This window comes from Conger conger, chromosome 12, assembly GCF_963514075.1.
Source record: "Conger conger chromosome 12, fConCon1.1, whole genome shotgun sequence".
NCBI classification, from domain to species: domain Eukaryota; kingdom Metazoa; phylum Chordata; class Actinopteri; order Anguilliformes; family Congridae; genus Conger; species Conger conger.
The window spans coordinates 5,789,504-5,812,928 of NC_083771.1; the positions used below are offsets into that span (position 1 = coordinate 5,789,504).

Genomic DNA, 23,425 nt, shown 5'->3' on the forward strand with positions numbered 1-23,425 from the left:
CAATCTCCCTCAGCTGTTCCGAAAACAAAAAAATGATTTATTTTCGGAACGTCCGAGCCCTCAAAACAAACTCCGTCGCTGATTGGAATCGGCAAGCGCTCTGTTCTGCGGAGTAAAACAGGATGTAGGCGGCTCTGTTGAGCAGAGGTAAGAGCGCGGGACCAGGAGGCCGAGGGGTCAAACCCTGGGCGCGTCAGCCCTGTTTTATCTACGAATGATTCGTTCTTCCAGAGCTGGGGTCTCCAACGCGACAGGGTCCGCTGATTTTTGTTGTTACTTTGGACTTAATCGATTAGAGCAGTTGATTTCACAGTTAACTCGCCTCACCTGGTTACTTGGGTCTCAACGGGGTGCTGATTTGAAGGTGAAAATAAAAACCAGAAGACCCAGTATCTCTCCAGGACCAGGGTTGGAGACCAGCAGTTGTGTACCTACATGCTGAAATCCCTCTGGATCAACCTAATTTATACTTTTGTTTCCGAGCATGATTTAGGAAGTAGGAGTGCTGTGACCTCTGATCCTCTGGTTATAGGTTCTGATGACCCCTGACCCAGATGTAGTTTTGCCGACATATGCAGAGATCTTTAAAATGATTTAAAACTGCTTTGGCCACGGTGCTTATTTTTATCCAGCGTAACTCTGGTCCCTGCAGGGTGGTATGTGTGGGCTTGCTCTGTACTTAGGTTTTGCAGAAGTAACTTGTCAACACATGTCAGCTATCCTCATTAACCCTCTGAATGACCCGGAAGACTCCGTTAACATTTCTGTGCAGAACAGCGAGGCCTTGTGCACTAGGAGCCCACAGAGGAGGGCTGTGGTGCTTTTTAAATCTGAACTCACCATTACCCTGCATATTATTACTACAGTAGAGCACATTGTTTTTGGATTCTCCTTCTTTGCATGTGTGAACTGAAGTATTTTAGATGGCTACATTAAGGGCTCATTAGAAAAAAGTGAATTGAGTATGCTAACATGTTAAAGTGTCTGCAGAACGGCCTGTGTACCGTTTACTGTTTGTATATATCTATCCACGTATATGTGCGTGTCATGTATAGAAATATGAATCTAATAAAACTTTAGATAAAATACGATGTCTACAATGTTCCATTTTGGTGTTGCAGTGCCGTGTCAAAAGACAAAGACAAGCAGAGCTTCAAACTGCGTCCGGGGATGGACAAAAAGATCGTCATCTGTGTGCAGCAGACTTCCAACAAAGAGCTGGCCATCGAGAGGTAACGCAGGCTCGTATTTTTAACCAGGAATTTAGTCTCCATAGAGACATTTCAGTTTACGTTTAATAACTGGCTATTCATAACAAATCATAACTCGATTACGAAGAGCGAGCGCGTTTCTCCTGTGTTTTGGAGCTGAAGGACTCTGCTTCTCTGCTCTGAAATCGAGGGTGATGTGGAGGTGAAGTACGCCTTTCTCCCCGTCTGTGGGAGTATGAAGTTAAACAGCCGTTTCAGAGTGCTTTATTGGAGAGTGCCTGCCTAATTTGCTTCGCTTTAATAAGGCGGCTGTGTTCTGCCGATGTGATTTATCCGGCCTGTGTCTGCCATTATCGCTCCACGGTCCTGTATTGGTTGAGAAGCACCCCTCTCCGAAACTGAGCTGTCGCCGTCTGCTCATGTAGGAATTCCTCATCAGTCTGCGCTCCGTATGAGGGGGCTCTGTGGGTTACCCTGCTGAATTCTGCACACGTACGGCCGTGACATTAGCTCAGGAGGAAGGAACCTGACCAGGGCCGCCCAGTAGCCCCTGGCGAGCTGGACGGTGCCTTGCTTGTCAGCCTATCGGCATTGGAGTGTGTGTGTGTGAATGGGTGAATTAGAGGCATTAGTTAGCGTCGTTGGCGTGCTGCGTGCTCGTGTTAACGTGCCGGCTCCGTGTGTTCCAGGTGTTTCGGGCTCCTGTTGAGCCCAGGTAAGGACGTGAGGAGCAGCGATATGCACCTGCTGGACCTGGTGAGTGTTGGGCTCTGAGACCCCAGCCCTGTCCCCCTCCCTCCCCCCGTAGCCTCCCTCCCTCTCTCCCCCCGGACCCCTCTGCTCACCGGGTCCTTCCGCGCTTCCTCCTGCAGGAATCCATGGGAAAGAGCTCCGATGGGAAGTCCTACATCATCACGGGGAGCTGGAATCCCAACACGCCGCAGTTCCAGGCCGTGAACGAGGAGACACCCAAAGGTAGGAGCCTTGGGCATATGCGCCTGTCAGCCTGGACTGGCACAGACATGGGCTGCCTCCAAAATCGCATATTATCTTACTATTTAGGGTGGCAAAATATTAGTCTGTCCGAAACCATAGCTGTATAAAAGACTTTGCTAAAGCCACCCAGATGCCACACTACATTTGGTGAAATACTGGACACTATGCCGGCAAGAGTATCCCACGGTGCATTGTGCTAGGTCATGACCCAAGCAAACAGAAGTTATGGGATTCTAATAAAAATAAATAAGTTAATGTTGTGTTGTGTGTTCACTTTCCCTGTGGTGTAGATAAGTTCATGTACATGACGACGGCGGTGGACCTGGTCATCACGGAGGTGGAGGAGCCGGTGCGGTTCCTGCTGGAGACGCGGGTTCGAGTGTGTTCCCCCAGCGAGAGGCTCTTCTGGCCCTTCAGCAAGCGCAGCTACACTGAGACCTTCTACCTGAAACTCAAACAGGTGAGAGATCGTAGTCCTGACACTCTAACAGGGGAGAGAGGTCTGAATCTCATAACAACCTCTCTTCAAGAGCGGCAAGTCTTTGTGGGTACAGGTAATGCACAGCTACACTGAGACCTTCTACCTGAAACTCAAACAGATGAGAGAGCTTATTCCTGACACTTTACCAGGGGAGAGAAACTTGAGTCTCAAAATGGCCACTGTTCAAGAGCTACTAACAACGTTAAAGGTAATGCACAGATAATGCGAATATAGCCGTGTTGAAGCTGGTTATATGTCCTAACCAGTGGTCTCCAGCCCTGGTCTTGGTGGAGAACTACAGGGTCTGCTGGTTTTTGTTGTCACTCTGCACTTAATCCATCAATTAGGGCAGTCGATTACACAGTTAACTCACCTCACCTGGTTACCTGGGTCTGAACAGGGTGCTGTTTTTTAGGTGAAAATAAAAACCAGAAAACCCAGTATCTTTCCAGGACCAGGGTTGGAGACCAGTGAGAACCCTTCTAGTATAGTTCTTAGGCTCTCTAAACCCCTCTCATCCTCGGTGTGAATGAATGTATCGGGGCGGGTTTGATTAAATGTGGTGTGCTGTGTCCCTCGTCTTCTTCCAGATGGAGAGGAAGGATCGGAAGAGCAACTCGGACACGCTGTACGAGGTGGTGAGCCTGGAGAGCGAGTCGGAGCGGGAGAAGAGGAGGACCACGGCCAGCCCCGGCCTCCCGCAGTCCGCCTCCCATGGCTCCATGGTGCCCTCGCCCCCCGAGGACGACGAGGAGGAAGGTGGGCCTCTCCGGTGCTCCTTCTGCCCCACGTGGAGCCAAAATGGCTCCTGCTTCCTCACCCCCTCGAGCATCCGCTGCACCCTTCAGTCAGTCAGCTCTCTCTGTGTCTGTTTCCGTTTCACTGCTTCCTTCCTTTCTGTCTCCTAGACATTACATCACACTACAGCTATTTAGCAGACGCTTTTATCCAAAACGACTTACAGTTGATTACACTAACAGGGGGGCAATCTCCACCTGGAGCAATGTCGGGTTAAGGGCCTTGCTCTCAAGGGCCCAACAGCTGTGCGGATCGTACCGTGGCTACACCGGGGCTTGAACCACCGACCTTCCGGGTCCCAGTCAAGCACCTTAGCCACGAGGCGATACGCCCCCTTATCCCCTATGGAGCCGAAATGGCTCCCCCCTTCCTCACCCATGCTGCAGTCTTTATCGCGCTCTCCGTGTCTTGTGTTTCCGTCTCTTCCCCCTGCCCCGCCCGTCTGTCCATCTCACCGCTCCCTTCCTTTCCGTCTCCCAGACAACGACGAGCCGTTGCTCAGCGGGTCGGGGGACGTGTCGAAGGAGTGCGCCGAGAAGATCCTGGAGACCTGGGGAGATCTGCTGACCAAATGGTGAGGGCAGCGCTGAGGCCGTGTCCCCTGGGCCGGGCCCCTCACCGGGACGGGGGGTCACATTGTTTCAGTCAGCGCTAGAGCGGTGGTCCCCAAACTCGGTCCTGGGGGCCCCCCCGTGTATGCCGGTTTTTGTTCCAACCACAGTTGCAACACAGAACTTATGGTGTATAGCATGAACAGGGGAATTTCGTTCTTCATGGCATGCTTAGCTTCTGTATGTCTGACATAATGTGACTTAAGAGGGTACCTAATCCCATGAAGGGTCAAGAACTCATTTTTTTGTCTTTTATTCTTCAAGGTACAATAAGTAAGATTTTTGTGTTACAAGACCATTGTAAATCTCATTGTAAAGCTCACTGACATATTGACTATGATTATAGTCCTTAAATTCTAGTTTCAGGCTCATTGGTTGAAAATCGGTTCTAATTGCCTCAGCCAATGGCGCGTTTCAACAGAAAAGGGGGAGGGATAAACAGTGTTATGGTTTGAGGGTGTTTGTTGCTGCAATTCCTCTATATCTTTAGAAGTTCAAAATTACCTATTGTATCTTTAAATAGATTGTTTTTTCCCTAATACTTGGGAATTCCCTTTTGCAATGTAAAGTGCCCCTTCACAATTTGAATGTGAAGAACATTATACACCAGATCATGCTTGACTTGTAGTCCAGCAAGTCCTGCTAAAAATGTTCAATGTCTACGGCAACATTTTTGATGCATTCGATATGGAGGAAGCCTGGCTGGATTTCATAGCTGTTTGAAGTTATTTTATGCTAAATATGCTTTCACATGGGATATGAGGGTTAGCATGTAGGTTAATCATTATGATGCAGCTGAGAAGGAATGGTTATTTTGGTGTTATAATTAATAAAGGACTTATGCGTCGCATTAATTCCGATCCCTCTGGAAATGGTTTATGAAATGTATTTCCCGAGAGATGAATGATTTATCTTAGATTCTTCAACTACAGGACAGGAAAGAAGGTCATATGAAAGCATTCATATTCTTTTTGATGTTTTTGCTATCTAGAAAATGAACATCATTTAAAAGTAAAACAACAAAAGGTCTTGACAAGTGATGCTTTTTGTGTTGAAACGATTGGAAAATTTGCAGCTAAATGAAAAATGTCACTGACTGCTGTGGCCAGTTGTCTCCTTTTGTGCCAGAATATTTTGGATGGTGTGTTAAAGGGATAAGTAACTTTCTGGGGTTTCATTTTTGTCACGAAACACTCGCGAGTTCAATGGACCAATTACGGAGCCTTATGTCATCGTTAGCTCATTAGCATTGGCGCTAAGACTCTGGGCGCCAGGCTAATTATAACCCCCTGCCTGGCAAGGTGCTGGTCACGGGCAGCTGGGGAGTGTGTGAATCAAGTCCTCGACGTTGTTTGCTTGCCCTCCTTTTTCAAGTCCTCGATGTTGTTTGCTTGCCCTCCTTTTCTGTTTAACACTCTTCTTGTGCAGATGTTTTCGTTGAACATGTCCTGTTTTTGCCAGAGGATGTTTTTAATACTCGTCGCTGTGAGGTTCGAAAGGAGAGTAGTCAGCCAAATAAAATTACCAAGTCACTGGCAGCACCCTGGGGCCAATGGGGCTGAAAGCTTTTCTCTCGTAAGTTTATGTGAACGTTTTTATGGGCATCATAAAGAAAGAAAAACACATTTTTGCCGACAGTGTGTAACGTGCGCCGTGGACTGCAGTCACCCACATCACAGGGGGCTGCTCCTGACTGGTGATTCGGAGGGTCAAAGGTCAAGCCCTGGGGGGGGTCTCACAACCTCTCCAAGCTACGTGCAGTGGGCTCCATCTTTCAGCGTTCACATCGCAACTGATATCTGTATGGCTTAAGGTGAGGGGACAGATCCTTGCCTTCGTCCTCATCGAATCATTTCTTCAGGGCTTTTCATTGTGAGTAACAGCCTGACCTGGGTGGAAGCCCTTTGAACCTGTTCCCCTGAAAAGCACGCTCGGTGTTAGGTGACCTCTTGGTTGATATCTGCTGACCACTTGCTGGCCAGCGCTCCATATTTCATGAAGTCTGGGCACTGGGTTTCAAACACGGGCCTGAAACTGTCAGATGGGAAGGTAATTACCTAATTAAACAGCTGGCTTGGCAGAAGTAGGTCAGAGGAGCAGACCCTGGTTATTAAAAGAAGTTAATGCACTATTTTGACATGTTTTGTGTGTGTGTGTGTGTGTGTGTGTGTGTGTGTGTGTGTGTCACGGTGTTCTGAGTTTGTGTGTGGATGGGCTGACTGTGACATTGCACTACTGGTATGACCTTCACAGTTGAAAGCCTTTAGGGATGGAAAAGAGACTGATCTGTCTCGTCGATACACGCAGAAACGGCCAAGTGCTTGAAGCCTTCCAGAACCTTCTCTTTGCCTTATTAGGTAGACAACGGGAACTCATGACTATATTTTCCCCTTTTTCATCCCTCTCAGTAGTCCGCAGGTTCTGACCTGTGTTGTGTCAAAGTGTCCTTAAAGGAGTAACATGGTGGTTGGTCACACTTTCTATGTTTTTATATGCAATTTGCACAAGAGGGCATTGCAGAAACACGTCCGTTCTTTAGTTTTGGAGAAGTAAGCGTTTTAAATTTATCGATTCTGTATGTGAACATGAACTGGCACGGGCGCCCTAGCTCGAGGTCTTTTCCGCAAAACACATCTTTCCCAAATCCAAACAAGGAGAGCTGAAGTTACCTTTCTCCTCACCGAACGTGATTTTGGGTAAATGTTGCGCTCATTTCCCAGAAAGTCACATGTTGGTAGCAGCCATGGAAGGTGGCCAAATGCTTAATTAATACAAAAAAGAAAAACCCTATTCATGCGGAAACAATGCAGAGCACCATGACTCAATACCTACTCCCAGCTGCTGTCTGCTGATGGTCTCTTTGGCTTGCATTCTGAATCTGAGGCGTGATAAGGCGGCACACGGAGAAGGTTGAAATTTTAGCTTTATTGAGCTCCCCTTTTATCCAAAGTGACCTACAGTTGATTAGACTAAGCAGGGGACAATCCCCTCCGGAGTGATGTGGAGTGAAGGGCCTTGCTCAAGGGAAGCACAGACGAACATGGTTTATAATAGGGTAATAAACAAGCCTAAGGTTTCATCATGAGCTGTGGTTTTAAGATCTTCCATCCATCCTTCCATTTTCTTTACCCGCTTATCCTGAACAGTGTCGCAGGGGGGCTGGAGCCTATCCCAGCATACATTGGGCGAAAGGCAGGAATACACCCTGGACAGGTTGCCAGTCCATCGCAGTGCACATTAGACAATTTAGACTCTCCAATCAGCCTAACCTGCATGTCTTTGGACTGTGGGAGGAAACCGGAGTACCCGGAGGAAACCCACACAAACACGGGGAGAACGTGCAAACTCCACACAGAGAGGCCCCGGCCGACCGGGATTCGAACCCAGGACCTCCTTGCTGTGAGGCGGCATCAGTGCCGCCTGGATCTCGAGTGCATTAATTGCATTTATAATGGACTGGTACATATGAAGTAGGATATTGTCCATGCGCAAACCGTTCCTTAATCTCCCCGCAACACTTGCCTAATTAAACCCAGACTCCTTTGGTTTGATGGGTGGAGATGAGAGAGATTGGTTTAGGAGAGTGACAGAAAGGCTCCCTCACACAGCCTCTACACACACACACACACAGACACACACACACACACACCCACACCCACACCCACACCCACACCCACACACACAGACACATACACACACACACACAGAGACACACACACCTACGCACACACACACACACACACACACACAGACACACACACACCCACACACACACACACACACACACACACACACACACACACGCACACACACAGACACACACACACCCACACACACACACACCCACACTCACACAGGCACACACACACACACCCATAAACACACACACACACAGACACACACCCACACCCACACACACACACACCCACGCACACACACACACACGCACACACAGACACACACACACACACATGCACACCCATAAACACACACACACACACACCGCACACACATATGTGCGCAGAGGCGTACAGACCCACACGCACACACACACACATATGTGCACACAGACACGTGCAGACACACACAAATACGCACACACACATACTGACTCACAAATACGCATGCACACAGGCACACAGACACACACGTATGCGTGCACACGCACACACACATACAGACACACGCACGCACGGACCCTGCTAATTGTAGAACTGATTCATGTGAGGAAAATTAGCCCTCTGATACAGGAGATATCTTTAATCTCTCGAGGCAGGGAGGCAAAGAAGCGATTTCTTAAATCCAGATAATAAGGTTATTAAAATCTTAATTCCATTTACAACTGTGATAAGCCACATGTTGCCCTTAATAAAAGGCTTCAGATTAATCAGATGGGAAAAGCTCTGAAATGTTAGTAAAGAGCGGCCTTGTGTACTGACCTGCCCGGGGTGAGCACATGCTGTCTGAGGGGAGTGCACATGCAGTACTGTACAGCCTGATAAAACATCCGTCTTTACACTCTTACTTCCACTGAGAACGAACAACTTTTAGCATTGTTCCTTTTATAAACACTTTGGCCGATTATAGGCATGATGCTTTAAAACCACATTTATTGCACCGCTTTATGTCTGCTACCAAAGACTGAATTTGTTTCGACACTGTCGATTTTTATTTATATTTTGTAATTAAGAACATCTATTGCAGGATCAGTCCGTTGGAGATGAATAGATAGCGTCTGCGTGTGTTGGTGGTGACTGCTGCACAGGCCTCCAGTACATTGCATTGGATATACTACTTATAATGCTCCCATGAAGACGGGGAACAATTAAGAATGGGACCATTTATGAAGGGTCTGTGTGCGCTGAGCTGTGCAGTGGTACCAGTTTCACCACCCATAGCTCTCCTGCAGTCACAGACATGGACAGTGGCATAGACAGTGAGAATTTGTTGTCCTCGTTTGAGAAAAACGGTGTTCTAAAATGGTGACGTAGCCCATGTATAAATAGCGTGACTGTTGGTGGTGGTGTCACCGTGAGCGAGTCGCTATGTTCTGACAGCTTATGTAAACTTTCCCAGATTTTCTGTAAATCGGTGGTGACATTCTTCCTGTGTCTGTTGGATATAAGCTCTTCTTCCCTGGAGGGTCTGACCAGGTTGGTTTGAGAAGACATTTGTATTTTTCCCAGACATCGCTGCTCTGGTTGTGTGTACGGTTGTGTGTATGGTTGATCACTTGTCAGTGATCAACATCTGCTGGTGGCAGATGTTGAACAATTCCTGTTGGCCCTTTGGATTCCTGAAGAGTAGACCTAATGCTGGCCAACTGATCACAACACGAGACAATAATTGGGCCGACTGGGTCAAGCTTACTGGGCAATCTGTTTTTAAGAACACTACAGTACATACAAAACTATAGCATTCAGGTGATCCTCACGGCTCTCAAAATGAATCTGCCGTATTTAGCGGTCCTGAGAAGGCCCTGCTGGTGAATCCGGGGCTCTGCCTTTGTCCTCAGTAAAGGTAACAATCTGCACACAATGCAGCGTTTGAGTCCTTCCCTCCCGTTCCAGACGCCAAAAAGTCACACCCCTGAAAGAGCCCTTTATGCCCTCTCGTCCCTCTGCCCTGCTCCCATGCCCTCGTAATGAGACCTCTGCCATTTCTGCTTAATTGAGTTACCAGACCTTCCTGGAATCTTTTCCTTCGGTTACAGAGTGATTACAGTCCATAAAGACGTTTCCACAAAGATGCAAGAGATTCTTTATTGCCGTTTTTAAATGGAGAATAAAACATGAAAAACAGTCTGTTCATCAGACTGTTCAAATTGTTCAGAAGATGATAGTGTTACCCTGAAAGCATGCTGTTCTCAAATGTCCTGCAATTCACTATGGGGCCTTGGTGACTTAGCACAGGAGTAAGGTATCTGCCTGGAGTCAAACATTGAAAAAAGCCAAGTGATTCCGTCATTCATTAGGGGTAGGCTGTATTTAGGATTTCTTGGGAAAATGCTGTAAACTTCTGATGCAGTTTCTCAGCTAATTATTTTTTGCCCGAGCCAAGTTGTCTGCGCAAAAGAAAATTCTGGTATATTACAACTGTTGAAATGGGTGTTTCTCTTTCAGTAAGCCATCTGTGTAATTAAAGGTGTGTCATACTTCCTACAGATGGTATCTGAAATGGCATCAACTCTCTGTTTGGGGTTTGGGGTGGGCAGTGCAGTGGACTGGGTGCTGAGTGAAATGGTTGAGGTTCTCGGAGACGATCAGGCTATGGACTTGTGTTGTATTGGCTGTATTCTGAAGAATGCTTTGATTGATACTGAAGGACTTTGATTTGAGTCTTGGACTTCTCAGGTCCTGATCACTTATACCCTACCCTCATGTCCTGCATCCCCCTAAGTGTAATGCTGTATTCCCATGGATCATGCTAGACTGTAGATAGCAGAACGGCACTTTTGGGACAGTACCGGATAAAAAAGTGGCAGGACTGAAAGGTTACAAATAAAATATACGTTGCTCTGGTGATGTTGCTTGATAATTGTCCTATACAGCCAGTTTCCAACATGGATGGGTAAAGGATTGTGTTTGGTATAGGCCTTTATCTAAATTGGGTGGATATAGTGTTGTGTTGTTTTGTTGTGTCACGTCCGTTTTGGAATTTCATTCACGACAACGGTAAAAAGTGAAATAATTTTAAACTTCAGCGGCAAGTGCCGTCAGCCGCAGAGTTCTTTTCCTGTCCTAATCACACTTTACCGCTGTGCTCTTGTCCACTACAACGACGTCCCGCTTGCCGTCTACTGTCCGCCGTGATCCATGTGAACGCAGCAGAAGACCGCTTAGTGCGGTAGCACCGAGGCTTTGGGGATAGTTTAACGGCGTGTGTCCCGTTGCAGGCACCTGAACCTGGCGGTGCGGCCGAAGTCCCTCCCCGCGCTGGTGCGCAGCGGCGTGCCAGAAGCCCTGAGGGGGGAGGTGTGGCAGCTCCTGGCCGGTTGCCATAACAATGACCACCAGGTCGAAGAGTACCGTACCCTCATCACCAAGGTAAGCCTTTTCCTCTCTTACGACCTATAACCCGTGAACAGTGCCCGGCTGGACAGTATCTCGGGTGAGAACGTTCCAGAAGGCGGCCTGGTCTGGGTTGAGCTGGGTTGCCACGACTCTGGGAATATTGGGAGATATTTGATGGTACAGAGTATAAAACTGATTTGAAATTACTGGTTAGTCTCAATTTGCGCTGAGACTCTTTGTTGTGGTTAATGACTTTCTTCATAGCTTCTGTCACAGTTTGCTGAAGCTGTAGAAACGAAGGGCTGCATTGATTTTGGTTCCTGAAAGGGCAGTGTTTTGTATAGCTGCTTGAATTTAGCTTCTCTTTGGCCTTTGGCTCGATGTGTTTACACTGGAGCTCTGCGGGTCATGTGGCCCGGTCATTTACGACGGGGGTGACCTGCTGCACCGTGGGGCTTTGGGTTTTCCACCACCTCGCTAGCTGCTGGAGCAGCGACTTCGCATGGGGTGCAGTCTGCCGGCTGGGCTCCCGTTAGAATGTCTCCACAGAGGAACCCGGATCTGTGTAACTGAGAAGACTGCCCGACACCACATAAACAAAGAGCTGTGTGAATTAGCTCATGTCTACTCTTACCATCTCCAAAGCGTAGGTACAGGGGTAGCAGTCACTGTCCCTCTCTTGCTGAGGAGCTACCAGAATGAGGGTCTGGGGGAGTTCCATGTTGACATCTGTATGTTTTGTGCGGGAGTTGCAGTTTTTGCTGGGGTCAGGAGACAGGAGATGAGTAATCTCGCTGGCTATGTCTCCATTAGCGGTGACAGTCCTCTATTGTCGAAAACTGGACAAGCCTGGCTCTTGTCCTCAGTCTTCTCCTGCAGTGGGAAGAGACGGCTGCTTTTCCACTGCGCTGCGTCGGACCGCGCTGAGCGTGCTGTTCGTTTCTGCTGGTCGCCATGGCGTTGCCTCTCATACGACTCCCTCCCTCTCGCTCTCCTCTGTCATGAAGCCACTATCGTTCTTTCTCCACCTGGCCAGCCTGTGTTTGCATTAACATTCTGCCCAGGACACTGACCCGGGAACGGCTGGCAACTGGTCCCGAGGAGCGCCGTCAAACCTGCTTCAGTGAGATGGAGAGTAAGCGTCTTACAGTTGATTAGACTAAGGAGGCAATCCCCGCTGGAGCAATGTGGGGTTAAGGGCCTTGCTCAAGGGAGAGACAGCTGTGCAGATCTTACTGTGGCTACGACTCCCAGTATCGCTCATAAAGCCCTTATCCTTCTTTCTCCAGCCAGTTTGTGTTTGCATAAACATTCTGCCCAGAACACTGATCCGGGAGCGCTTTGACCAAGCTCAATATCAGCGATCCTGTGTGGAAAAGGAACTGAACCGGGGTCATTCAGCACATTCGTTACAGCCACAACGTGATTGCAAAACTTTGTGCCAAAGAGCCGAAAGAAACGCGCTGTTCCCTCCGTGGCTTTTGATTTTGAGTTTCATAATAGCTAAACTGCATAATAGCATCACAAGCAATATCAAAGCGAAAGGGCTGGGCTATGCTAGAAATAGCATCGGCCCAATAACATTTAACAAAGGGAAATTTGTTTGCCTCTCCCAGCGGTGCTTTGTCAGAGCAACTTCCTGTTTGTGATTGCCACCCCCCCCCACTCTCCCAACACAATTGGCGGTGATTTTGAGATCTGCATTTGTCCTGATGGAGATTGTGTTCGAGAAGCTGGGTCTACACCTGCTGCACTCCTCTGTGTCCTGGCAGTTCTTTGTGTTCTCCCGCACCTTGTGGGAAACCATTGTGACAAGAGTCACATGACTGCTGGGATTGGTTGAATTTTAAACGGCGTAAACATCTTAAAATTCCTTCTATGGGGATTTGGAGTTGGAGAACTTAGGCTGTTCTTTTTTGATTTTTGACCTATATAATGATGGTAATAACCGTGGTCATTTCATAATCTAAAAAATGGTTTACAGTGACAGTCGAGGCCGTTTTCAGTGATGATTACATGCACACTAAGCTAGGCCTGTATTCTAGTCGATGTTACGGTGAGGTGAAATTATGTATTGAAATTATGTATTGACCTTTACAGATTGATTGACATTTACAGGTGAATAGGTGTTTGCTCAGAAGACGGTTGCTCCGAATGGTTGACTCTTGGGTCCACAGTGTGTGGGATTGCTTACCTTGGCGCCAGGCTTCTCTGTGTATTCCGGTCCTACCTGTGATGCCACCAGTTACGACTGCCCGAACAACTGGCCTAAGGCACTGTGCACTGGAGCACTGCTTCAGTCAGGAGGATGTGGTGGCTTGTAAAAGCGACTCGCAGTTGATTAGACCAAGCAGGAGACAATCCCCCACCTTGAGTAATGCGTGGTTAAGGGCCTAGCTGAGGGGCCCAACAGCTGTGTGGATCTTATCGTGGCTACATCGGGTGATGGAACCACCGACCTTGCGGGTCCCAGTGATGCACCTTAGCCACGAGGCTACAGGCTGCCCTGGCTGCAGCTGGCAGCGGCTCTGGGGGGAGAGGGCAGGGGCAGGTTGCTGGGGGGGTTAGCAGAAGTGACTCTCTCTACGGCAGAGCTGGGAGACGGTGAAGGCGGAAGGCCTGTGTGCTTTTTCCTCCTTCTCCATAACTCTCCGGAGTCTCTGCAGAGTCCTTGCAGTCAGTCAGACTTATTGTTTTCCTCCTGGATTCTTTCACACCCACTGAGGACCAAAGAGAATGTTTTTGCTCTGTGTGTTCTGGGCCCCTACTGAAGTTCCTCACTCATTGGGAGCAAAACTGATTTCCTCATTAGGAGTCATTAGGTGTAGCTAAATGGTAACCGATTTCTGAAGCCGTGAGCTTTCTCTGTCAGGCTTACTTACTGCCCTGCCCTTGTGTTATATTTGTTAACGTGTAGTTTTTGTGTACATCCTTGCTAAATAAAACTTGTTGAAGGCAAAACAAAAACAAACAAATATTACCATTCCTCCATTTTTGTTTAGCATGGACGATTCACAAGGTGAATGGCAGACCTTTTCTGGTAGGATTACATGTGAGGATTCTCGGTTGATGTTGCCAGGATAAAGCATTGAGAGTATGCTGTTGAAACCCATTTGCATCAGTCATAATAATAAAGCTAACTGTGTAATTACACTGGCAAGCACAGCAACATCTAATGGTGCTCTTGGACCCTGAGATCCCTGCCAGTTTTGGTGATCTCCAACTGTCTCCCTCACTTTTCCCTTACCCTCTTGTGCCTCTGTCTGGTTCTACATGGGGGAAAGATAAGCCTATGTCGCAAGACAAGTATGGCAGCATAGTACATTGCAGTACAATGCACTTTTTCAAAAGTGTCATTCTGTAGTCGCATCATGCCAAGGGTTTGTTTTGTCATGGCTCTCTCTACGTAGTTAGTTAGCTAACTATGGTAGTTTTAATTTTATTGGATAAATATTTTCCTAACAGAATTTTTCTTTTCAATGGCTTCGTTGTAAATCTGGATTTAGCTTTGCCCTGCCTTTTCAGTCTTTAAACAAAACTGACTGTTGTGCTAAATTACTGTTTGAATCTAATTGGAAAAAATGTTTAATTGCTTTTAATATGATAAAAACTGAAGTCAGTGTGGTCATACATTAGGCTCTGACGTTTTAAGATTTGTTCCCACATCTCTTGTAAATCCCTAATGATTGGTGAACTAAAATAAATAAAATATCACATAAAAAGTTAAACAAGTATCAAAACAGACACAATATGAAACCTAGTTTGTGATGTCTGTGTTTAACATTCCAACTGTATGGGATGAGGAAAACTAGCCAATTTTGTTGTCAATGGTTTTTTCAGTATTGTAAAGACTGCTGTTAGGCTAATTGTGCTATGCTAGCACAATGCACGCTATTTGCAGAGTTCATGATGTTGCTATTTTGTTAAAATGCAATCTATTACAAGATGCGTATGGGTATTTATTATAGTGTACTGAAAAGCACTCGCTCCCTGTAAATGTAAGCTTAGATGACTTGATAGGATGCCAATTTTTCTACTCGTTCTGTCAGAATACACTTGGTGACCGGTGTAATTTTTAATTGAGAGCAATTATATATATCTATACTGCTGGTTGACCTCTTGTCCAGCACTGGTTCTTTGCCCTGGAAGGTTATTATTGAACACAAAGAGGGATTATTGTCGAGGGGGTTACGGTACTACCTTTAGCACTGGCTGGCAGGGGAAATGATGGAAATGTGCGCTTATAGAAGTGAGACACACACTGTCGAAGGAGCAATGCAAACGCACCCCGCAATGAAACGACCAGAAAGTGGCGATACGGTATGCGCACTAAGGGCAGCATTGGCCTGGTTCTAGCAGTGTGCTCCAGGTGTCTCTTTACAGAGGCAGTCAGACCAGGTGGCGGTTGTGTACAGTACAGTACGTGTTCAGAATGATCTTCTCTTGCCGTGTGCTCCAGGTGCGTCTTTGTGGCGGTGGTGTACAGTACAGTACGTGCACAGAACGAAGCCTCTCTCGCCGTGTGGAGAGGGCCGTAGTGCGCTGGGGACTGGGTACCCGCGGGCCAGAGCGATGTTTTTCCAGTCCGTTTGTTTGTGTGCCGGCTGGCTCGGGTTATGAGATGTGACTGCCGTTACGTAAAGTCAACACCCCCAGGTGGCTGGCCCAGGTGGCTGCAAGATGTTCTTCCCCCCCCCCCCCCCAGTCTGACGTTTGTCCAAATAAACTCGGTCCTGTAGCCTCTGGGCTGAGAGTAGGGGGCAGAAGACACAGTCTACGGTCCGCCCACGCTGCGGGCAGTGTCCCTCCCCACGAAACACGCAAGCGTTAGTCCCTCAGAAGGACGTCTGTGCGGCGCTTCCGTTTCGCTATTCGGCAGGTTTTAAAAGCTTGCGTTGGCTGCGAGGACAATCATTCCTCCTCTACCTGTATTTTCACAGAATGAACAGGGCGGTGGGGGATGGTGCTATTGGATGATTACTCTTGATGATGTAAAATGTGGTTTCTAGTTTCATAATCTCGAAATGCAAGCTTTTCTCTTTTTTTGAGAGTGGTAGGATGTGTAGAACAGGGCCTGAGACTGCAGCGCGGTGTCAATGTGAGATGGGATTTAGATTAAAATGGCGTCCGATATCATTGCATTCAGTGTAATTGTGGCGAGTTGCAGTGTGGCGGCACTGATTTATTGGCTGATGACAAAGAATGTTTTTGGAGAGAGAGAGAGAGCGGTTGTGAAGACGATCAATGCTTTATATCGTTTTGGGCTTTTTAATACGATGGATATTTTAGCCTGGCCTTCGCAGAACCGTGTTCAGAGGCCTTTCAGAGACAGTGGAGGGAACCGGGAGGAAAAACAAGTCAGAAAACATTAGGCTGTCTGAACATTCTGCTTTCTCTACAGTTCTTTGTGGCTCTAATTGTCGTTCCATACAGTATGTCCTGCTCTTCATCCAAAACAAAGGAACAGTACAGTTTGTACGTATTTGGACAGTGACACATTTTACCCTCAAATTAAAGCCACACGTCCGCATTCTAGCCACCCCTGAGATTTTATTTCAGCTGTTTGTTTTCTGGAGTATAGAGCTAAAACAACGAAAGAAAATGTGTCACTGTCCAAATACTTACGGACTGCTCTGCATATAATGTCAGTGGTGTCTATCAGCGCTCAAGGTGGAATGGCTGGCCTCTCTCTGCGGTCGTGCAGCTCGACCGGTTGCTTCCTCCTCAGGCGGTTCTGTATTGATTGGGCAGGGAATTGAGCTCGGTGCCGGTCGCAATCGCAGTCGATTGAGTATAGATCATTATACATCTATTAAATGCGCCCGTCAGTGCTGCCTATAGATTACAGTCATGCATCCGTGCCTCTGGGTACTTGCAAGGAGCAGCAGAAAGAAAGGCTCTCTTTAAAAGGGTGTTGAAATCAGTAACGGACTGGATAACTGAAGATGACTTTCAAATGGGCTCCCATCCATCATCATAAGCCTTCAGGTGCTTCAAGCTGAAAGATCTGAAATGGATAAGAAATAATAATAATAATAAAAAAAAACACATTTTGCTGTGCAGTGTCAGGTCATCCCGATACACACGGGCGGGTTGGAATTAGCATTTCCACGTCAACATGTTTGTTTGGTTCCCTGCCACAAGCTATCAGGCACTGTGGCTGGCCAGCATTCGCCTCTGTTTGTGAATCAGGCAGCCAGCCTGAGTGTGGACATCAAAACAGAGCACAGTGTTCGGCCTTAGGAACAAAGGCACGCTTTATGGCTGTAACCTTTTCTCCCGGTTTATATGGTTTTAGTTTAAATGCTGCTTACACACATTTCCTCCTCTTGCTCCAGTTCCCAACCTAAACTAACAAAATATCTTTTTTTTAGTAGTACTAATGTCTAGTGACACTCACATCTCATTCATGCAAAAAAATATTGATTTGGGATTTCTGTTCCCTTTCCAGTACTTTATGAAATTAAAAAAAAAAAAAAAACCTTGTTGGTAAAGATCTTGTGACCTGGTTTCGTTTTAAATTGTATAAAAAAAATACAATGAATGAGCTTATATGAAAACACTTTCTGTACATAAATTACCTTGGTGGGTGTGCTCACTATGGTGTTTACTGGGGATATTCATCTATGTCGTGTGAACAGATCTGTAGAATTTATAATTCTCTATAGACTATTGGATTTGACCAGATAATGTTCATAGACTAAATTGTCATTTGGGCAATGAAGATGGCAACATTATTATCTCTACTTCTGTTGTCCCTCCATGGGATTTGAACCCTGCCACCCCGTCCCTGCCATGCAGCCTGACAGACTAATGTTTCTGGGGATGGTGGAGCCTCTCTCGGTCATTTTGGAACGGAGCCTGCAACCTTTATTCGATAGTGCCATAGCCGTGGCTGTAAATAAGGAATAATCCACTCTTAGGGACACGATGGCCTACATTTGGCCCTGAATTATAGATTATATAAGGGTGCTCTCTGGCATTGTGTCGGGAGGGACGGCTGTTTTTGTCATGATCGAAGCCGCACTGTTCCTGAGGTGGGCACTTCCAGTACCAGGGCGATATTGCATCACTGCGCTCCCGTACTGTGTGTTTAACCCTTCAGAATGCGTCTGTGGCTGCCTGCCTTTGTCAACTGCATTCGCTGCAATGCCACATTGAATGTACCGCCTTCAGGGCAAGCAGGGTAACATCCGCATTGGGGTTTTTGTGGTGAGGGGGGTCATGACCTTGAAGGACAACAATACAGTCTGTGTGTGTGTTTTGGTGTGTGATTGTTTGGTAAATCGACAGCAGTCTTTACAATATTGAACACACCACTGACAACAAAATTGGTTTCCCTCACCCTAGACGGTTGGAATGTTCTACAGAGACGGCATACTGTGGGTTCAGCATTGTGTTTGTGTTTTGATATGTGGCGGTTGAACTGCAGTTGACACCGAATTGAAAACGATGTGGGACGACAGGAGAAAGTGTTGTAACTACAATAGTTTGTCTGAGAGGTGCAATATTCAAGAAAACCATTTGCCATGGGATTGGAAATTGTATTGCTTGGTGGTGCCCAAGGGATATGGCAATTTCTTAGGAAAATTGACAATAATAGGATAATATTCCTAGGGTTTACTACTAAAAGCACAATGGTCCTCATTCAGGGAAAATGCATCACCACTGTGGTAAGTGTTATTTTGGTGTTGTTAAGTTTGAATTGAACACCTGGACTCAGATATTACATCTTTTCTTTATTTTAATTACTTTCACAGTTACAGTTTTTCTTCATTTCTGCAACCAAAAAATGGTTAGCTTTATAGCCATAGTGTACAATATTGAGACTTTGAGAAGGTTTAAAAAAAATAAACCACTGAATGGCTGTATCAAAATGCAATCATTATTCGCAGATCTGTAAATATGACTTTGTCCATTGAACAGACAGTGACCCCTGTTGAAACTCCCATTTTTTGTTTTTTTTCGTACCCTTGTTGGGGAGCAGCAGGTCTGGTGCCAGTTGCACGTTCCTGGTGTTTTGTTCTGAGGTTTTGTAGAGGTCCCCATGGTAACGGCTCCCAGTCATGGCTCGTACTTCGGTGACCCATACTGCAGCCAGATGTGCTGCTCTCGGAGGTCAAACGCCCTGCTTCTCCCGACACCTCACACACACCTCACACACACACACACCACGCCATATGGTGAAGAAAATCACAATGCCCTGCCTGTTTTCACTCACCAGACCACATCTGAGGCCGCCCAGGGGTCCTAAGATCGCCATTGTTTTATTTTCACATCGCACGCTGTGACATTATTAACAGTAACGTCAGACAACGTTTCCCTGGTCTTAAGGCTACTACAGTACATGTTTGGTCATATCTGTAGTAACCACAGTGGTCCAGACCTGGGCAGTGAAAGGATTTGTAGAAGAGCAGCGTTAACAGAAAAACACAGGAGTGTATTAAGAAAATAATACCTAGGAGCTAGTTTAGTGTAAATTAAGAAGTACCAGTGGAATAGGACTTGTCTGTGGTATTGCTCTCCATGACTAGCTGGTACTAATGAGCAAACTAATTTCTCTCCTAGTCTCTGATTCACACTAATTCTGTGACATAAATTATGGCACTTGTAAGATGTGAATGTCGGCAGCAGGAGTTATGTTTTGTCATCAGTTATTTCAGGGATTCCCCCCTCCATTTTGTCCTTCTTCTTAAGGGCATCCCTGTGGGGGGGGTCTATGAGCTGGGCGCTGCTGCATCTGCTCAGATGACCTTTCTGTCAAATTCACAGGATACCGATCGGTGCAGTGAGGCTCGCTAGCTTGTTTTCAAGTCCATCAGCATGCGCACATTCAGTTAATTGTTTCGCGATTAGTGATCGGTTCTTGGGGGTAGAATTCAGGCAGGCTGGTATTGATATCAAGGCAGAAACACTGGGGGTTTCAAGACCAGGCTTGACACGGTGCTAGATACTAATTAGCATTTAGGCAAGCTAAGCAGTACGTAGGCTTCAGCGGTAGGAAAAGTCGAGCATTGCTGGGCTAAGAGGCGCCATTGACAGGTCACGCGGTGGCTAGCTAACTAGCTAACTGTGTAAAAGTGAAAAGGGGGTGACATTGGCTCAGGTGTTAAGAGCAGTCATCTGGCAGTCGAAGGGTTGGTTCGATCCCGCCCTGGGTGTGTCTAAGTTTCCCTGAGCAAGACACCTAAACTCTGAATGCTCCTGACGAGCTGGTCGGTGCCTTGCATGGCAGCCAATCGCCATTGGTATGTGTGTGTGTGTGTATGAATGGATGAATGAGAAGCATGAATTGTACAGCGCTTTGGATAAAGGCTGTGTAAATGTCGACCGTTTACCGTTTGATTGAGCTGTGTTAGCGGGGCGCTAACCGCCGCTCACGTGCTAGCCCTACACCGGTGCTCGTCTTCCGAGCGAATCGACGGGACCCAGAGGCGCTGAAGTGAAGCATCCTCTGTCCTAATAACGAATGAGAGCGGGCCCCCCCCCCCCCCCCCGCCCCCTTTCAGCTGCAGGTATTTTTAGCTCCGTGTCTTCCACGGCGAGGACGCTCCCGAGGACCACGGGGGTGCGCCTGGAGAGAGGACGCCCGCTCCGCACCCCCCCCTGGCGAGCGCACTCGTTAGCGTAGCGTAGCCAGCCGCGTACACGCCGCGCAGGAGCTGCTGGGCTACACCTGGGGTGGAGGAGACGGGAGGGGGGGCGGGGCCCTCGTGTCACCTGTAGCCCCTCATACGCCGTCATCTTCAGGGAGTCCCAGTCCTGCGCTGTGCGTAACTTAGTCACCACTCCGCTTCAAACTCCCGTCCTGTAGGGACGCAGTGCACATTTCGCTGATTTTCTTTCAAACGATGGCCAGTTGAAGGCCAGAGAAGCCAGGCGTCGACTCTTCAGTCAGCCGGTGACTTAAAAAGAGTTAAAAAGGCACAAAAACCCCTTGATGCAGGCATCAGTTTGTTGCAGTTGCACACTGAGGACCCGGTCCTGCCGAAGCTGGGTCTGGACGGCTCACATGGAGGTTTTCTTCAGGGCCTCAGCGAGAGGGGTTAATTACATCGCCGTGTACGGCAGCCCCCCGGGGGGCTGGGAATCACAGTCGCCGGTGGGACACTGTGGCTTGGAGAAGGCGTGTCGTTCTCAGGACGGGGGTGTAGGCGGTGTATATCTAGCTGACACACAGGCCATTAGAATAGATAGGGCGCAATTGGCTACTAAATTGGGAGAAAATTGGGAAAATCTGAAACAATTTGCTTTTCAAAATCGAATCTACAACATGGTGCACTTTCAACCGGGCCAACGGCTTATTCTGCTATCACAGAAGTTTTTTGTTTTTTTGTTTTTGTTTTTTAAACTCCAAACCAACCAGAGGAAATTTGACTCCAAGCGCATTGGCTTTCTGTATGAGGTACAATAGCAGAGGAATTATAAGTATTATAATACAAAGGGATATATTTTTGAGCAGCTTATATAGTCTGTGCACATTTGAAATGTTTTCAAGATGATAATGGGAAATATACATCATTTAAACTGTGTACTTATACACACAGTATATCCAAGTGTACAGGTCTGTCACTGTCTGTGTCCTCAAAATTAAATCATAAAAGGAGACATTCCACATTTTATTCTGACCATTAATTCAGTACTTTGCAGAAACCCCTTTGGCAGCAATTACAGTTTTGAGTCATCTTGGTTAAGTCTTTACAAGCTCTGCGCACCTTAATTTGGGCATTTTATCCCATTTTAGCTGATCCTCTCAAGCTCTGTCAAATTAGATGGGAAGCATCTGTGAACTTTAGGTGTCCCCACAGATGCTCTATGGGGTCTCAGTCTGGGCTTTGGCTGGTCCACTCACGGACAGTTAGACGCTTGTCCCAAAGCCACTCCAGCATTGTCTTGGCTGTATGCTTGTCGCGCTGAAAGGTGAACCGTCGCCCCAGCCTGAGGTCACGTGCACTCTGGAGCAGGTTTTCTTCATTCTCTCTGTATTTGGCTGCGTTCATCCTTCCCTCAATTCTGACCAGTCTTGCAAAATGTGCTACATTTCTAAAAAACATGTTTCTATTTTGTTGTTATGGGTTATTGAGTGTAGATTGATGCAATTTTTTTTCAATTTCAAATTAAAAGTGTGCAAAAAGGTGAAGGGGTCTGAATACTTTCTGAAGCCACTGTATATGCGCATCCCTTCCTGTAAGTAGATGGATAGCATGAACTCGATTGTAATTGGATCTCTTTGATGTAAATAAAATTGATCCACAAACAACAGAAGATGTTTGGTACATATCCAGAATCACAGATATTCAGTTGCTTAGTCAAAACAGCATGTTTTATATTTTAAATGTGAAAATCTGACAAAGGAAGGGCAGCAGTGCTTTGTTCATGGATGATAATTCAGCCTTTGCACTGTTCCCTTACATGAAATGAAACTCTATTTGCAGTGCAAATATAATGCTTTTATCCCTGTGCACCTACCTTAAACCAAAAGAAACGTCATTTCTCACTGTTGTGCAGATGAGATGTAGCTGATGGAGATCATGAATGTTTATGATTCCATTACTGTAAATTGCTTTTTTTAAACAAGATTTGAGAAAGCAAAGGTTTCTAAAAGCTGAAGAGTGTGGAGTAATGGAGAAAGTAACAGATTGGCCACTGTAAAAGCTCTCCATTCGTCATGCATCGGTGTGTGTGTGTGTGTGTGTGTGTGTGTGTGTGTGTGTGTGTACGTGTGCACACGCTCTGGCATGTGTGTGTGTTTGCTATGAGGGAGGGGGGGAACTCCTTGCTGCAGCTGCTCACTGGCTTGGTCTGAGGAGGGAGGAGCTCCCTGCCATCACTGCTGCAGAGAGAGAGAGAGAGCGGGAGGGTAGGCGAGAGAGAGAGGGAGGGTAGGAGAGAGAGAGAGCGAGAGAGAGAGAGAGAGAGAGCGGGAGGGTAGGAGAGAGAGAGAGTGAGTGAGAGAGAGAGAGAGCGGGAGGGTAGGAGAGAGAGAGAGAGAGCGGGAGGGTAGGAGAGAGAGAGAGAGAGACCGGGAGGGTAGGAGAGAGAGAGAGTGAGAGAGTGAGAGAGAGAGAGAGAGAGAGAGCGGGAGGGTAGGAGAGAGAGAGAGAGAGAGAGCGGGAGGGTAGGAGAGAGAGAGAGAGAGAGAGAGAGCGGGAGGGTAGGAGAGAGAGAGAGAGAGAGAGCGGGAGGGTAGGAGAGAGAGAGAGAGAGAGCGCAAGAGAGAGAGAGCGGGAGGGTAGGAGAGAGAGAGAGAGCGGGAGGGTAGGAGAGAGAGAGAGAGAGAGAGCGCAAGAGAGAGAGAGCGGGAGGGTAGGAGAG

General features: G+C 47.2%; 1 protein-coding gene across 8 annotated transcripts in view; it reads left to right on the plus strand.

The window, feature by feature from the left end:
• Positions 1-23,425, plus strand: part of LOC133141686 (rab GTPase-activating protein 1) — a 110,646-nt gene that overhangs the window by 23,031 nt on the left and 64,190 nt on the right. For 7 of the 8 annotated variants that reach the window (XM_061262303.1, XM_061262299.1, XM_061262304.1 and 4 more), the window contains 7 exons: positions 1,122-1,232; positions 1,901-1,967; positions 2,084-2,186; positions 2,498-2,667; positions 3,279-3,447; positions 3,967-4,060; positions 10,993-11,143. In XM_061262303.1, coding sequence (XP_061118287.1) covers positions 1,122-1,232; positions 1,901-1,967; positions 2,084-2,186; positions 2,498-2,667; positions 3,279-3,447; positions 3,967-4,060; positions 10,993-11,143 — 865 coding nt within the window. Of the gene's footprint in view, positions 1-1,121; positions 1,233-1,900; positions 1,968-2,083; positions 2,187-2,497; positions 2,668-2,775; positions 2,804-3,275; positions 3,448-3,966; positions 4,061-10,992; positions 11,144-23,425 lie in introns of those variants that run through there. The other variant, XM_061262307.1, reaches the window with a different exon arrangement.